The 15,639-nt window shown below is 38.8% G+C and overlaps 2 protein-coding genes across 3 annotated transcripts in view; one reads left to right on the forward strand and one right to left on the reverse strand.

Annotated features, from left to right (window-relative positions):
• Positions 1–8,581, forward strand: part of MMRN2 (multimerin 2) — a 52,213-nt gene extending 43,632 nt beyond the window's left edge. Inside the window, exon 7 of the mRNA XM_014578735.2 lies at positions 884–8,581. Within this exon, the coding sequence (XP_014434221.2) occupies positions 884–1,269 (386 nt within the window). The 3' untranslated portion in view covers positions 1,270–8,581. The remainder of the gene's footprint in view (positions 1–883) is intronic.
• A 761-nt stretch (positions 8,582–9,342) lies between these two features.
• Positions 9,343–15,639, reverse strand: part of BMPR1A (bone morphogenetic protein receptor type 1A) — a 175,357-nt gene continuing 169,060 nt past the window's right edge. For both annotated transcript variants that reach the window (XM_075934831.1, XM_075934830.1), the window contains one exon: positions 9,343–15,476. In XM_075934831.1, the coding sequence (XP_075790946.1) occupies positions 15,351–15,476 (126 nt within the window). In that variant the 3' untranslated portion in view covers positions 9,343–15,350. The remainder of the gene's footprint in view (positions 15,477–15,639) is intronic.

The following is a 15,639-nucleotide window of genomic DNA, read 5'->3' on the forward strand; positions in this document are numbered from 1 at the left end:
ATCTGATTTTTCTTTACAATACAGAATGAAAATTTGAGCAGTTTAGTAACTTTACATATAGAAAAGGCCAAAAAATAGCCCAAGCAGTCAATGCAAATATCCTACCAGCTATTTGGTCAAACAACCTATATACATCTGCATTTTTAAAAAATGTATATGATATGGTCTACTCCAGAGATCATGTTGTTCCTATGTATTCTCTGTCAATTACTTTCAAATCTAAACTGATTGCTTTACAAATCATTTTTTTTTCCTCAACAACTTGTATTCCACAAAGAAGATTAAACAAGCACGTTTTCTGTTTCTTTTATAGATAAAGATAGATTATGGAACGAGAATTTTGCTGGCAGTTTTGTTGATTATGAGACAAAATGGACTGCAGATTGCTTTCCTATGGTCAGCTCAGCAATGCTGAGAGTGGCAAAAAACTCCTTATTTGTACTATCTAGAATCCTTACCAAAATTGGGGCCCCACTATGCTAGGGACACAGTGAGCACGCAGTTGAAAGAGACAAGATTAGGAGGGGAAGCGGAGGTGCACAGAGAGGTCAAGTGACTTGCCAAAAGTTACAATGTAGAGCCAGGAATAGAACCTAGGTCTTCTGACCCACAAGTCCACTACCCCATCCACTAGAGCATGCTACCTCATCAAATCCAAGAGGCGATTAGTAAGACCCAAAGGAAGCAGATATGGATAGATTAATATTGAGCCATTTTGATTTGCACTGTGAGAACAATCTTATTTTAAATGTTTACAATTAGATAAGTTAATGCAAATATATATATGTAGCAATCATAATTATAAGACTAACTTCCTTACCTACCTGTGAGGAGCAAGCACGCAAGTTCCTGTATTATTAAAACAGTGTTTCTATTGTTCTAGATTCTTCAGTGGCATTCTACGTTGGATTATCCGAAGAATGGGATGAAGTAAAAGCACTGAAATTTAATGAAACGTACCTTAATTATGGAAAAAGCTATTTCCCTGAACAGGGCTATTTCAAAGCTCCTCATAATGGTGTCTACATGTTTGTCATCAACATGAAGTTTAGCCCAGGATATGCACTAGGGCAGCTGGTTTTTAGCCACGGGAACAGAATGACTCTTTCAAGTAGCCAGAAAGAATCGACTGGAAGTTCTGTGACCACTTTCGCTTTAGCAGAGATGAAGAAGGGGGAAAAAGTGTGGTTTGAACTGCTTCAGGGCTCTATAGTGAAACAGAGCTACCCTGGAACAACAATGGGTGGATTTCTAATATTTAAAACTTGAAGTGTACCACTGTTCATTAGACAGCATTTTTTCAGATACAGTGGATCATCCATTACTGCCTGATCTGAGATTTATTTGTATGTACATTTTGTGCAGCTCTAGCATAGCACAGCCTTATATTTACTTTCAGGTTTCTTTTTAGACACATTTGGGCTTTGATTACAAAGCATCGTATAGAATTTTCAAAAATGGGATTTTATTAAAGTTCTTCTGCGACACAGATTAATGCTTTAAATGCAGTATTTTAACCCAACATTTCCAAACATTTTCATTGTGTGGATTAGATCTTAATAATATCTTAAGTATACTAGCAGGCCCACCTCCTCCCTGTCACAGAATAACTTCCCTGTGGCAGCTCTAGCAATTAATTACACCGAAAAGCTGTTAGTAATGAATATAGTTTTAATTACTCTTGATGCATTCTAACAACTGGAGAGGACAAGTCCATAGCGAGATCATCCAACACATTCTTAGAATGCTTTGGAGACTTTTTTTTATTTTAAAGCTACTGGAGGGAAAAACTATCCTAGATTTGATTATAACAAATTGGTAGGGAACTGGTTGAGAATTTGAAAGAAGGCAGCTTAGGTGAAAGTGATCACAAAAATCACAGAGTTCATGATTCTAAGGGATAGTGGAAGGAAGAAGAGCAAAATAAAGACCATGGATTTTAGGCAGATTTTACTAAACTCAGAGAGCTGACTGGTAAGTTCCCATGGGAAGTAAGACTAAGAGGAAAAACAACTGAAGACAGTAGTTTTTTCAAAGGGACATTATTAAGGGCCCAAGAACAAACCATTATACTGCGTAGGAAAGATTGGAAGTATTGCAAGAGACCACTTAGGCTTAACCAGAAGATTTTAAATGGAAAGTAAGTCAAAGTACAAAGGATGAATATAAGCAAACAACAAGTAGTATGTTGAGGGAAATTAGAAAGGCAAAGGCAAAAAGCAACTCAATCTAGCTAGAGACAAAAAGGGTAATAAGAAAACATTCTACAGATATATTAGAAGAGGAAGACCAAGGACAGGGTAGACCCATTTCTCATTCAAGAGGGAGAAACAGTAACAAAATGTGGAAATGGCAGAAGTGCTTAATGACTTATGTTTTGATTTTCACCAAGAAGTTTGATGATGAAGGGATGCCTAACATAGTGAATGCTAGTGGAAGTGTGGTAAGGTTAGAAGTTAAAAAAGGAAAAGAACAAGTTTAAAATAAGAAAAGTTAGATGTCTTCAAGTCACCAGGGCCTGATGAAATGCATCCTAGAATACTCAAGGAGGTATCTGAGCCATTAGCTATCATCTTTGAAAAGTCATGGAGGTCGGGAGACATTACCGAACACTGGAAAAGAGCAAAGAAGTGCCTATCTATAAAAAGAGAAATGAGAACAACCCAGGAAACTACAGACCAGTCAGTTTAACTTCTGTGCCAGGGAAGATAAGAGAGCAAATAATTAAGAAACCATTTGCAAATATCTGTAAGATAAGAAAATGGTAATTAAAGCCAGCATGGATTTGTAAAGAACAAATCATGTCAAACCAAGCTTTCTCTGATAACAAGTCTTGTGGATAAGATAGAAGTGGTAGATGCGGTACACCTAGACTTAAGTAAAGCTTTGATACAGTCTCATATGACCTTATCAAACTAGGGAAATACATTTTAGATGTGGCTACTATAAAGTGGGCGCATAACTGGCTGAATAACCACTCTGAGAGAGTAGTTATTAACAGTTCACAGTCATGCTGGAAGGGCATAACAAGTGGAGTCCCGCAGGGGTCAGTTTTGGGATGAGTTCTGTCCAATATCTTCATCAATAATTTAGATGACATAGAGAATGTTGATAAAGTTTGCAGACAATACCAAGCTGGGAGGGGTTGCAAATACTTTAGAGGATAGGGTCATAATTAAAAAATGATCTGGACAAATTAGAGAAATGCTTTGAAGTAAACAGGATGAAGTTTAATAAGGACAAATGCAAAGTACTCCACTTAGGAAGGAACAATCAGTTTCACACATACAGAATGGGGGTATGTCTAGACTACAAGACTCTTTTGAAAGAGGCTTTTTCGAAAGAATCTTTCGAAAAAGCCTCTTTCAAAAGAGAGCGTCTAGACAGCAGCCTCTTTTTTTTCCGAGAGAGACACGCTTTTTTGAAAGAGAGCACCCAGGCAGTCTGGATGCTCTCTTTTAAAAAAGCACTGTTAGAGTTTAATAACGCCTTTTTTTGAAAGAGCAGTTTCAAAAAAAGGCATTATTCCTAGTAAAATGAGGTTTTCCGTGGTCAAAAAACCTGCTACGTTCTTTTGATTTCATTTTAAAAGAACACGGCAGCAGTCTAGACGCAGGTGATGTTTTTTCGAAAAAAGGCCACTTTTTTGGGGAAAAACATGATAATCTAGACACATCCAGGGAAAGGTCTTCTAGGGAGAAATATTACATAAGAACATAAGAACGGCCGTACTGGGTCAGACCAAAGGTCCATCTAGCCCAGTATCCTGTCTACCGACAGTGGCCAGCACCAGGTACCCCAGAGAGGGTTGACTGAAGACAATGATCAAGCGATTTGTCTCCTGCCATCCCTCTCCAGCCTCTGACAAACAGAGGCCAAGGACACCATTTTATCCCCTGGCTAATAGCCTTTTATGGACCTAACCTCCATGAATTTATCCAGCTTCTCTTTAAACTCTATTATAGTCCTAGCCTTCACCACCTCCTCTGGCAAGGAGTTCCACAGGTTGACAACACGCTGTGTGAAGAAGAACTTCCTTTTATTAGTTTTAAACCTGCTACCCATTAATTTCATTTGGTGTCCTCTAGTTCTTCTATTATGGGAACTAATAAATAACTTTTCTTTATCAGCCCTCTCCACACCACTCATGATTGTATAGACCTCTATCATATCCCCCCTCAGTCTCCTCTTTTCTAAACTGAAAAGTCCCAGTCTCTTTCTTTAGCCTCTCCTCATATGGGACTCGTTCCAAACCCCTAATTATTATAGTTGACCTTTTCTGAACCCTTTCCAAGGCCAAAATATCTTTTTTGAGGTGAGGAGACCACATCTGTACACAGTATTCAAGATGTGGGCGTACCATAGTTTTATACAGGGGCAGTAAGATGTTCTGGGTCTTATTTTCTATCCCTTTCCTAATAATTCCTAGCATCCTATTTGCCTTTTTGACCGCCGCTGCACACTGTGTGGAAGTTTTCAGAGAACTGTCCACGATAACTCCAAGATCTCTTTCCTGATTTGTCGTAGCCAAATTAGCCCCCATCATACTGTACGTATAGTTGGGGTTATTTTTCCCCATGTGCATTACTTTACACTTATCCACATTAAATTTCATTTGCCATTTTGTTGCCCAATTACTCAGTTTGGTGAGATCTTCTTGGAGTCCCTCACAGTCTGCTTCTGTCTTGACTATCCTAAACAGTTTGGTATCATCTGCAAACTTTACTACGTCACTGCTTACCCCTTTCTCCAGATCATTTATGAGTAAGTTGAAAAGGATTGGTCCCAGGACTGACCCTTGGGGTACACCACTAGTTACCCCTCTCCAATCTGAAAATTTACCATTTATTCCTACCCTTTCTTCCCTGTCTTTTAGCCAGTTCTCAATCCAAGAAAGGACCTTCCCTCTTATCCCATGGCCATGTAATTTACACAAGAGCCTTTGGTGAGGGACCTTGTCAAAGGCTTTCTGAAAATCCAAGTATACTATATCTACTGGATCCCCCTTGTCCGCATGTTAACCCCTTCAAAGAACTCTAATAGATTAGTAAGACAGGATTTCCCTTTATTATTGCAGAAAGGGATCTAGGGATTATAGTGGACCACAAGATAAATATGAGTCAACACTGTGACACTGTTGGAAAAAAAAAGGAAACATGATTCTGGGATGCTTTAATTGGAGTGCTCTGAGCAAAACATGAAAAGTAATTCTTCTCTATTCTGCTCTAATTAGGCCCCAACTGGAGTATTGTGTCCAGTTCTGGGCATCACATTTCAAGAAAGATGTGGAAAATTTGGAGAGAAGCAACAGAAAGGGTTAAAGGTCTAGAAAACATGGCCTATGAGGGAAGACGGAAAGAATTGGATTTGTTTAGTTTGGAAAAGACTGAGAGGGGACATGCTATCAGCTTTCAAAGCACCTAAAACAGTGTTACAACAAAGAGGAGGGAGAAAAATTGTTCTCCTTGGCCTCTGATGATTGGACAAAAAGCAAAGGACTTAAATTGAAGCAAGGGAAGTTTAGGCTGGACATTAGGAAAAAATTCTTAGCAGGGTGGTTAAACATCAGAATAAATTACCTGGGGAGGTTGTGGAATCTCCATCATTGGAAATATTTAAGAGCAGGTTAGATAAAAATCCATCAAGGATGATCTAGATGGTGCTTGGTCCTGTTGTGAGGGCAGAGGATTGGACTTGATGACCTTTTGAGGTCCCTTTGAGTTCTAGTATTCTACGATTCTATAGCTTGCCTGCTCTCTCTAGACTGTTTTTAATTTAAATTTAACATCATGCTTCTGCAGTGTTTGCAACTCAAACGTTCCAGCACTCTGTTAAAGGTACGCAACAAAAAGCTGAACTAACTTGTCTACTGTTATTAGCCAAGTTAAATGGAATACAAACGGTAAGTTAGAATCAAAGGAAATTTCAAGTTTTCAAAATTTAGTTTCATCTTGAAATGGGATGGAAAGTAAAAATCTCTGAATTTTACATGAATTATAATAAGTCATTTGATATAATAAGCTCAAAATGTTTTGGCTTTTATATTTTAAATATAATATATATGTTAAAATGATGAAGTCAAAGTGCACCATTTCAATAATTTCCTGTTGAAAATTCTGGCAAAATAGATACATCCCGTCAAAACACAGATTTAGTCAAATCAGCATTTTCTGATGGTAAACTGTTCTACTAGAATTATTTAAAACAGGCCAGTGTATTGCTTTACAAATTTTAATTTTATAGCTGACGGTGGCCCTTTCTGTGAAGACTGGATGCCCCAGTACACAACGTGCATAATAATCACATGAAAACACTCCTTTGCACTGTAATCTCTCCATGTCTCTTGAAATAAGGCAAGCTAGAAAATTAGCAGTTTTAACTGTTTACAAATTAACTCACTGGTCGGACTGTAAGCATTTCTATACTGCTGTCTTCAAGACTGAAAATGTACCATTTATTCTAAGCCTTTGATAAATAAAGTAATTTCATTCTTGTGCACAATACTGCTTGAATATTTTAAGGCGGGAGAGGGCAGTGCAAGAAAACAGAGGGGATGAGAAACTGCAAAAATAGACAAAAGCATCAATGACATGGCTGGCATCTTTCAGTTAGGTATTAAAATCAGGTCACCCAGACACTTTCAATTGAGTAGATTTAAGTTCTCTTTCTATCCCACTCCTCAGCTTTAGTAGTGAAACCAGGTAAAATCCTGGCTTCACTGATTTCAACAGAAGCTTTCCAATAACTTCAAGCTGAGCCACAATTTCACACAAGAATTATTCAAAGTGTATTTCTCCACAGTTACAAAATTTTCAGTGGCATTATTGTCTATGGTTAACTAGCTTCACAGTGCCCCAAAAGTCTTTTTAAAATTCTGAAGTATTAAAGAAAATTTTAATTATATGAAAGTTCTAAAGGTGGACAAAAAATTACACAAAATATAAGAGTTCTGTAACTTTTATTGGCAAGGTATAATATTATATGGGGAATATTAATATTTATTAGGTTATATCCAGTATGGAGAAAACCAATATTTTATTAATGGGGGGTCTCAAAACTTTAAAATATAATACCACTGTATGGCTAATGGCAATTCCTATGGGAAGAAAAAAAAGACAATTAATTAAAACAAATTTAAAATAATTCAAAAATTTCAATGAAACAACTGTTTCATCAGCCTTCTACAGTAAAACTCCGATGGTCCGGCACCATCAGGAACCTGGAAGTGCTAAAACTGACCAGCGGCTGAATCCAGGAAGCCGGGGGCAGAGCAGCTGCCGGGTAGGTCCCGTAGTGCTGCCCCTCAGGGCTGCGGAACCAACCCGGCAGCACCCCAGCTGTCCCCGATTCAGCCGCTGCTGAAACTGACCAGCGCTGACTACAGGAAGCCCAAGGCAGAGCTGCTCTGCCCCGGGCTTCCTGGAATCAGCCCCTGATCAGTTTCAGCAGCAGCTGACTTGGGTACACCTGGGACAGAGTTTACTGTAATATTATTCACAAACAAAATACAATCTTACCCATGCCAACATTACTGCCATGTGGTAAAACAGACCAGTTTAAGTATCAACCTCATAACAGTAGCTGCAACTTATTAAAAATCAAAGTTATTGGGAACATATCTAGTCCCTTTCCAGATCTACATTTCTATGGTTCAATATTTCAAGGTACTATAAATATTGGCTATTAAAAAAGACAATTCTATTTGGGTATGTCTAGACTACAGATACTATCGACAAAGCTTCTGTCGACAAAGAGCGTCTAGACTACATCCAGTTCTGTCGACAAAGCAAGCCGCTTTGTCGACATAACAGTGTGGACGCAAAGGACAGTGTAGATGCAATAATGCCTTCTGTCGATAAAAGGCGTTATTCCTCGTAGAATGAGGTTTACATACATCGACAAAACTGCTGAGTTTTGTCGACGTTATGTCGACATAACCCAAAGGCAGTGTGGACACAGGTATAGTTTTGTCGACAAAAGTCCACTTTTGTCGACAAAACCCTTTAGTCTAGACACACCCTTTGATATAAACACTGTTGCTCCTTGGACTGATGAAAATCTCCAGAAGTTTTAATAATTATATCCTACCGGCCACTTTTGAAACCCAATAGTTATTACTATTAACTTCACCTGAGTAAATACACAGAATTACTAGGGGGTTATGTCCTCTGCTCACTAAACTCACCTTCCACTTGCCCCTTTCGCTTCACTGAGACAGCCTGTTGATTCTGATGGCATCATTCTATCGCCTGGCAGGAACATTCTGTCATCCAGCAGGAAAAACTTTTTTATCTCTCTCTATATATAATTGGCTTTCTAGTTAATATTATTTGTACTGGCCATACGAGTTTGTATGAATTCAAATGTGAAATAGTTTTTTACCCTTATAGGCAACATATGCATAAAAGAGCTATCTCCAAACACAAATGAAGATAAAATTATCAAGAAAAACAATTTATTAAAAGCTAGTTGTATTTTTTTCCCAAAATTTACTAAGAGAAAATTATATAGAGAGAGCTCACTGTCTGTGACTCTAACGGTGTAATGCTTGGTGTTGCCTCTGGGTGGCACTGTTGCCTCTGTAACGTCCTTCGCCTCCTGCCATGGCGCTCGGCTAGTTTCTGCGCCACTCTGCCGGGCCACCGCGGGGGAGCAAGCAGCACAAGCGGCCGTTTGGGCCCTGTGCTCCCCATGAAGCACAGAGGTGCCGCACGGGGACCGCAGGGCCCAAACAGCCGTTTGCTCCCCCACGGTGGCCCGGCTGAGTGGCGCAGAAGTCAGATGAGTGCCATGGCGGGAGGCAAAGGGGGCGGGATAGTGACATGCAGCGTGACAGCGGCTCGAGGCCCTGCCCCCTGGCCATGAACAGACCGTGGCCGGGGGGAAGGGCGAGGGAATGAAGGAGGTGGAGGACAACTGGGAGGCTGCAGGATCAGTGCTGGGGTGAAGGGAAACAGTGCAGGGGGGCAGCTGGAGCTCATAGGCAGCCGCTTAGCTGGTCTGCTGTGGGGGAGCAAGCAGCGCAAACAGCTGTTTGGGCTCTGCACTCCCCATGCAGGAGGAGGAGGAAAAGAGAGAATGAGAGTCAGGAGGGGGAGGAGAAGAGAAAAAGAGTGAGAGGCAGGAGGGGGAGAAGAGAAAGAGAGATGGAGAGAGGCAGGAGACAGAGGAAAGCTGAGAGAGAGAGAGGAGGGGAGAGAGAAAGAGAGAGAGGAGGAGGGGAGAGAGACCGTCAGGAGAGAACTGAAAAGCAGAAAAGTACTTGGTTGCGCATTAATGGTTTCCAAAGTATTATATACTCTGAAGAAGTCTTAGAGTAATACAAAACACATTACTAATATATACTAAAATAAGATTATTTACTTAAAAATGATACAGTGGACATAATCTGTGTACAGAAAAAAGCAATTCATGGTAAACTTAATAAGGCACCTTTTAAATCAGATGCTATACAAAATACATTAGTGTGTTACATTTTAAAAGATTATTCTACACTTTTGGCATACAACAAACACAATAGTGTAATCATTTTGCTTGTATCTACCCTTCTCTCTTTTTATTTACATCTTCTCTAACTACACTACAATGCTATTTTTTGTATACAATATAATACATTTCGTATTGGGTATGGGTAGATCAGAGCACAAACTTCACAACAGTATGTGGGGCTTAATTGCATGTAAGAATAATATAGAACAAGGCAACAATTACATTAAATTTGTTGAACAAATTACATAAAATAATGTCCACTCCACCTTTGCTATAACTATTAGACCATGGCTACTATGCTGTGAACTCCATGAAACTCTCTGTATCGCATACCATTATGTCACCCCTACATAGGGTACATCCAGTGGAAGCAGAATTGGGTCCTCTGACTTCTTACAGAAGCACTGTCACAACAATGGAGAACTGCTAAAATCATTTCCTAACAAAACTAGAAGATAAATATTACTTCCCTTTAAACATTACAGTAATGAAAAACAGTTTTTAATTTTAAACACAAGTGACATTTTTACTCTTCAAATAGCTTTAGTCTGTTATCTTACTTTAAAACATAGTACGTGAAGACAACATAACTGATTTGCATTCAAAGAATTAACCTTATAGCACATTCAATGGTCATTTAGATGACATTCTAAAATTTGATTCTAGGCTTACTACAGAGGTAACAGTTGAAGATTAATTCTGCTTTTTAAATATCAACATTTAAAGATAATTTTAAAATGTAAATGAAATAATTAAGGAAAATATGGTGCATACAAATGAAACAGCCAGTTTTCCAAGATTTTAAAGCCTTGTACTTTCAGTAATGTCTACCTTGTAAACTAGTTAGAGGCCTATGGAAGTTGAATAATATCACTTATCTAATTTGGGTTTTCATCACTGAACGTAGCTCAGTGAATTTATTTAAAAGTCCCTTTTTTGTAAAGCCTTTTAAAGGGTTAAGGTATTTAATCAGGACATGTCTAAACTGCAATGAAAAACTCCTGGAGGGTCCATGAAAGCTGACACAGGCTAAGGAGCTATTTACCTTCAGGCTCAGGCTGGCACCTAGGCTTTAGGATGAAGCCAAGTCTACACTAAAGAGGAAGGTCAAATTAAGATATGCAATTCCAATTACATTAATTATGTATCTGGAGTCGATGTTCCTTGAGTTCCTCAATCCCCTTCTCCACAGCAGGACGCCGATGGGGAGCAAATGCTCCTGTCAGCTCCCCTTACTCTTCACAGGAGCAAGAGTACTAGCTGCCAAATGGAAGCACCCTCTGAGTTCAGTTTAGCAGATCTTTGCTAGATCCGCTAAATCGAACTCTGAAAGATCAATCCGGAAGCCACTGAACTTCCCCAGAGCGAAGACCTGGACTGAGAGTCCCTCTGAGCTGAGGCTGCAGCCAAAGCACAAACATCTACACTGTAATTAAACATCCCCTTAGCCTGAGCCCTGCAAGCCTAAGTCATTTGTCCTGGGTCAACTACAGGTGTTTAATTGCAGTTACCCTCAGCATCACCGACGTTTTGCCTTACAAAAAACTAAGCAATAATTATTTGGAGAGGGGAAAGAAAAGGAAATCAGTGAATAATTTTTAAAAGCTGTTTCATTTTTACTTCTCTGTTGTTTTGTTTAGGTTACCAGCATTTTCCTTAAAGACTTCAGAAAAAAAGTCAAGATTAAATGTCAGTAAATAAATCGTTACTAATGAAGACGTCCAATTCAAATGGCACTTTATGAGATGAATACAAATATTCCAACATAGGAATGGATTCAATCAACAAAACACTCCACATTCTGAAAGAGCAAGTTATTGGATATGTGCATAAACATTTTCCTTTTTATTGTTAAAAACCCAGGGTAGCAAGGGGGTGGAAACTGCCTGTAGAAAACTAATAGTTTTATGACTTGTGTCAAATATTTTCGAATTACCTGCAGTACTCTTGGGGGAATTCTGCATCACTGGGTATGAACAGAATTCATGGCCCCTGCAAATTTCTTTGCTTCCCTGCAGAAAAATGACTGACAGGGAATCAAAGTGGAGCCACAAGAATGATCACATGCCCTTCTCCATCTCTGCAAGCAGGTCAGTTTGGGTGCCCAGAGCAGCACATAGAGATGTAAATCACCATCAGGGTGGAGAGGCACTGTTCCTGTTAGCTATTGTGGCCAGATTGACATGGTGAGGTAAGGCATGGGGTGTTTCTGAAGAGGTGTGAGACAGGATCTGTCCGCTTAAGCAGAGCAGAATGTTGCTGTCCACCTGTTTATTGAACTGTTTCCATTTTCTTAGTGAACTCCCCCAGGAGCAAAAAACAGGTATCAAAATTTTAAAGCTCTTTTATATTGCTAGAGTCCTGTAAAAGAGCCTTATTTTAAAGGACAGTACGGCCTTATATAAATGGGTATGGTGCTTTAGTGATTAGAACTGGTCTAAATTTTTGGACTGAAATTTTTTTGTATCAAAATGTGCTCCATGAACTGTTTGTTATTTATCTTTCTGGAGATGGTCAGTAGCCAATATAAATTGTGAGTACGAATCCCCAGTCCTCGCTTTCAATTGCCTATGATATAATACTAAGCATATAGCTGCATATATCTTGTTGCTTAGAAGTAAAGGTCAATACTCATTACATTATTGCTAGACAGAGAGTGTCTGGGGATTTCCGAGAATGCTCCCCGCTCTCATTCTCCATTCATTGTACTGTAGTTTAAATAAATTTACCAAAATAATTGAAACCAGCATGATTATATTGGATTATTTTAACAAAATACACAAAATTTAAAATACTGCATGCAGAAATTTTAATATTTTGGCGCAGAATTCCCCTCAAAATATTGTGCAAACTAATGCACAAAGACATGCTTAGCAACTTCAGCCTCATCTTATATCTTTCATGGCAATGGACGGACATTTTTATAGCCCCTTTTTTCATAGGGATTGTGGCACATTTTTGTCTATCACGGTCTTCAAATAAGTTAAAATTATACTTGCCACATCCATGAATTGTTCAACCAGAATACATATTAATACTTAAAGGCATTACTGAACATAAGTAATGACTTTATTTTAAAAAAGAAAAATCCCTTGAGATAACTAATTTGCTATAAGATATGTAGTATTGTTAAATAAAGTCTGTACATCACAAGAGAAAATAAAAAAAACCTACAATTTTTTGCCTGACCACTTACTTTCTGCAAACCATGGAATAGAAGTTTAAAATCCCGCAATGTTATATAGTTATTTGCAGTTGTTCATAAATGTGCACTTCAAAGCAATTTCTATATACACATTTTAAGATGACAGATAATTTAACAAAAACCTTAATATGAAATTACTACATATCTGACAAATTTCAACATTATTCCTATTATTTTTTTTCCTCCAAACCTGCACTATGGCATGTGTGCACACATGCACCCATAACAAGGTGTTTTAAAACAGAGCACATTACAACTACCGGTATATAAATAGCTTCCCTTTGTAAAATGATCCAGAATAAAGTTTACAGTACAAGGTTAGAGGCACTTAAATGAGGCTTAACTGAACGTTTGTTTTTAGTGTTCAGACGATTCATAGCATTGTGAGTTTAAACTTAAGTTATGCTTTTTCTGTGATTTCAAACTAACTATGACCAATTAATGGTACATAACTAATGACCCAACTTCAAACATTTGGGGTATTTTTTTGGCCTTTCATATCAACTTGTCTAGGTCAAGAAAGGAAAAGGAAAAGGAAAAGGAAAAGGAAAAGGAAAAGGAAAAGGAAAGAAAAAAGAAAATAAAAGAAAAATTTCATTTCCTGGGCAAGTCAAATGTTTTCACATAACTAGCCAGTTTTTTCAACACAGAATCATAAGCACAGCACTGTGTATTATAATGGCAACTCTTAACCAAATTTTGCAGCAATGTTAATTTATTGTACCTCCCTAAAGCACCTTTCAATCCCATTTCTGTCACATGTTAAATTCAGTTGAAAATACTCACTGATTTGTAGATCATTTTCAGCAATGATAGTATTTGGTTATGTTTTTTCAATGTGTCCTTTGGATCAGGGATTTTCAAACTCTGGGTTGTAGCTTGTAATGGAAATCTGTTAGCTGGCCATGAGATGCTTTGCTTACCCACGCCTCTGAAGGTACTGGCAATAACAGCTCCCTTTGGCTGCGGACCAATGGGAGCTGTAGGAAGTGATGCGGACCAGGACACCATTTCACACAGCTCCCATTGGCTGGGAACGATGATCCACTGCCAAAACAATGGAGCTACAATTGCTCGTACCTACAGAGGGGCAGGTAAAGCATCTTGTGGCCAGCTAGCAACTTGCCCTTATAAGCCATAACCCAGAGTTTGAAGACCCTTGCTCTAGATGGCCCAGCTCTATGGTCTTCAAGCAGCAATGACACTGTCAGCGTGATCCAGATCAGAATCTCCTTTGCCTGCCTCATGTAGGCAAGTCAGCTTCAGTTGTTCATCTAAGTTCCCTAGTCTGTGGATGCTACTATATTCTCTATTTCCTAGCTGCCCAGTCCGAACTTCTGGGAGTGGGCCTTAGCTGCAAACTGGACTCCAGCTCTGGCTCTCAGACCTCCTCCACTCCTGCCTGGCTCTATAGAAAAGTTAAAGGAATATGTAGTGCAATCCATTTAATTCTCTCTCATGGGAAAAGATGCAAACAGGCAACAGCAGATAGCTACCAGCAAGGCAGAGAGGTAAAACAGAAAGCAAAAGGTCTAAATGGTGAATTCTACAGCAAAAATGCTGACTTCCCTTGTACCATGAAAAAGCCAATTTTCACAAGCACATAATCATGGAGTACAATGAGCGCCAAGTGAGATGATCACATCTTTCAAAATCACTGTTTCAAGCTCTTTGCAGGCTCTTGGCTTGTTTCCACAGCATGGCAATGCATATTAAGAGGGGTGTGATTCCTAAAATGCACTTGTGTGCTGACACTTAGTGGCTGGCAAACACTCTGCTGGCATCCACTAAAACGATCCCTAGTGCATATTAACAAGCAGCATTTACATTAAGCGTTCTAGGGAACTTATAATTGTTGCCAGCAGTTGGTATACTTTAGAAATCACACCCCTCTAGTGTGTGCACTGCTGCATCGTGTTGACAAGCCTTCAGATGGACACTGGTTTACACTGTTCGCATTTCCGATGCTCCCTTTGCAACCAAAACAGCACAGCACTGTAATTATTTCAACATGAAACTGAGGTTCTAGAGATCAATTCTGTGGAAAATCTTGTAACTGTGAAATCATGAAATACATGGGGCTATGACCATAAATCCTTCTGTGAACTTAAGTTATCATCTATCCTAAATGGCAGCCAAAAAACCCTGGCACACACATAAAAGATCCATATAAGGCATAGGAACCCTTAAACTTGGTAGTATTCCAAACAGATTCCTAACCTACAGACTGCTTCAGAAAGACCTAGTATGAATCAATTAGGTTTCATCAGGTAGAAGACAAAAAGCTTATATTTCTCCATCTCTGTTGAATCCATTTAGCTTAAGGCTTTCACAGAAAGCACTGTACTCTGAACATGCAATTCAGTACCCAGAGTTTTACTGAAGAATAAGTGAATAAAAGTATCGACGCAGCTTAAAATAAAAACAATATGCATATTTAAAACATGGCTGTCCATATATGTAGCAAGTAGTGTACAGAGACTCTCAGCATTATTTTCTACAAAGTACTGAAAGATATTAATATTAGCAGCCTGTAAAAGTGAGGTGAGGAAATAGATTGAATCTCAGTTGCTTCCTCTTCTCACTTAGGTCCCACCCTTATCAGGGTGAAAAGTTCTATGAGTTCTACTCTGCTCCTCAGTACTATATTATTCTGTCAAATCTTTACATCTTGTGACTCCACCATCTTGGCAAGTGTCTTCTTGATCCTCAGGGCTGTAAGTCTAGAGGCAGGATTGTGGGCCCAGCATTCAGACATTAACTTCAACACTGCTCTTAAACACTGAAAATTAGAACACAAAAATATATTATTGTAAATAAGTAATGACTGACAACAGACAGTTAAAATGACACAAATTTTAAGGAAATTAGAGGTCAAATAAGTTCAACTGTTTTAAATATTTTATTGATTTATTTACATTGTCCTTTGATAATTATTGCCCCTG

This window comes from Pelodiscus sinensis, chromosome 8 (genome assembly GCF_049634645.1).
Source record: "Pelodiscus sinensis isolate JC-2024 chromosome 8, ASM4963464v1, whole genome shotgun sequence".
Classification (NCBI taxonomy): domain Eukaryota; kingdom Metazoa; phylum Chordata; order Testudines; family Trionychidae; genus Pelodiscus; species Pelodiscus sinensis.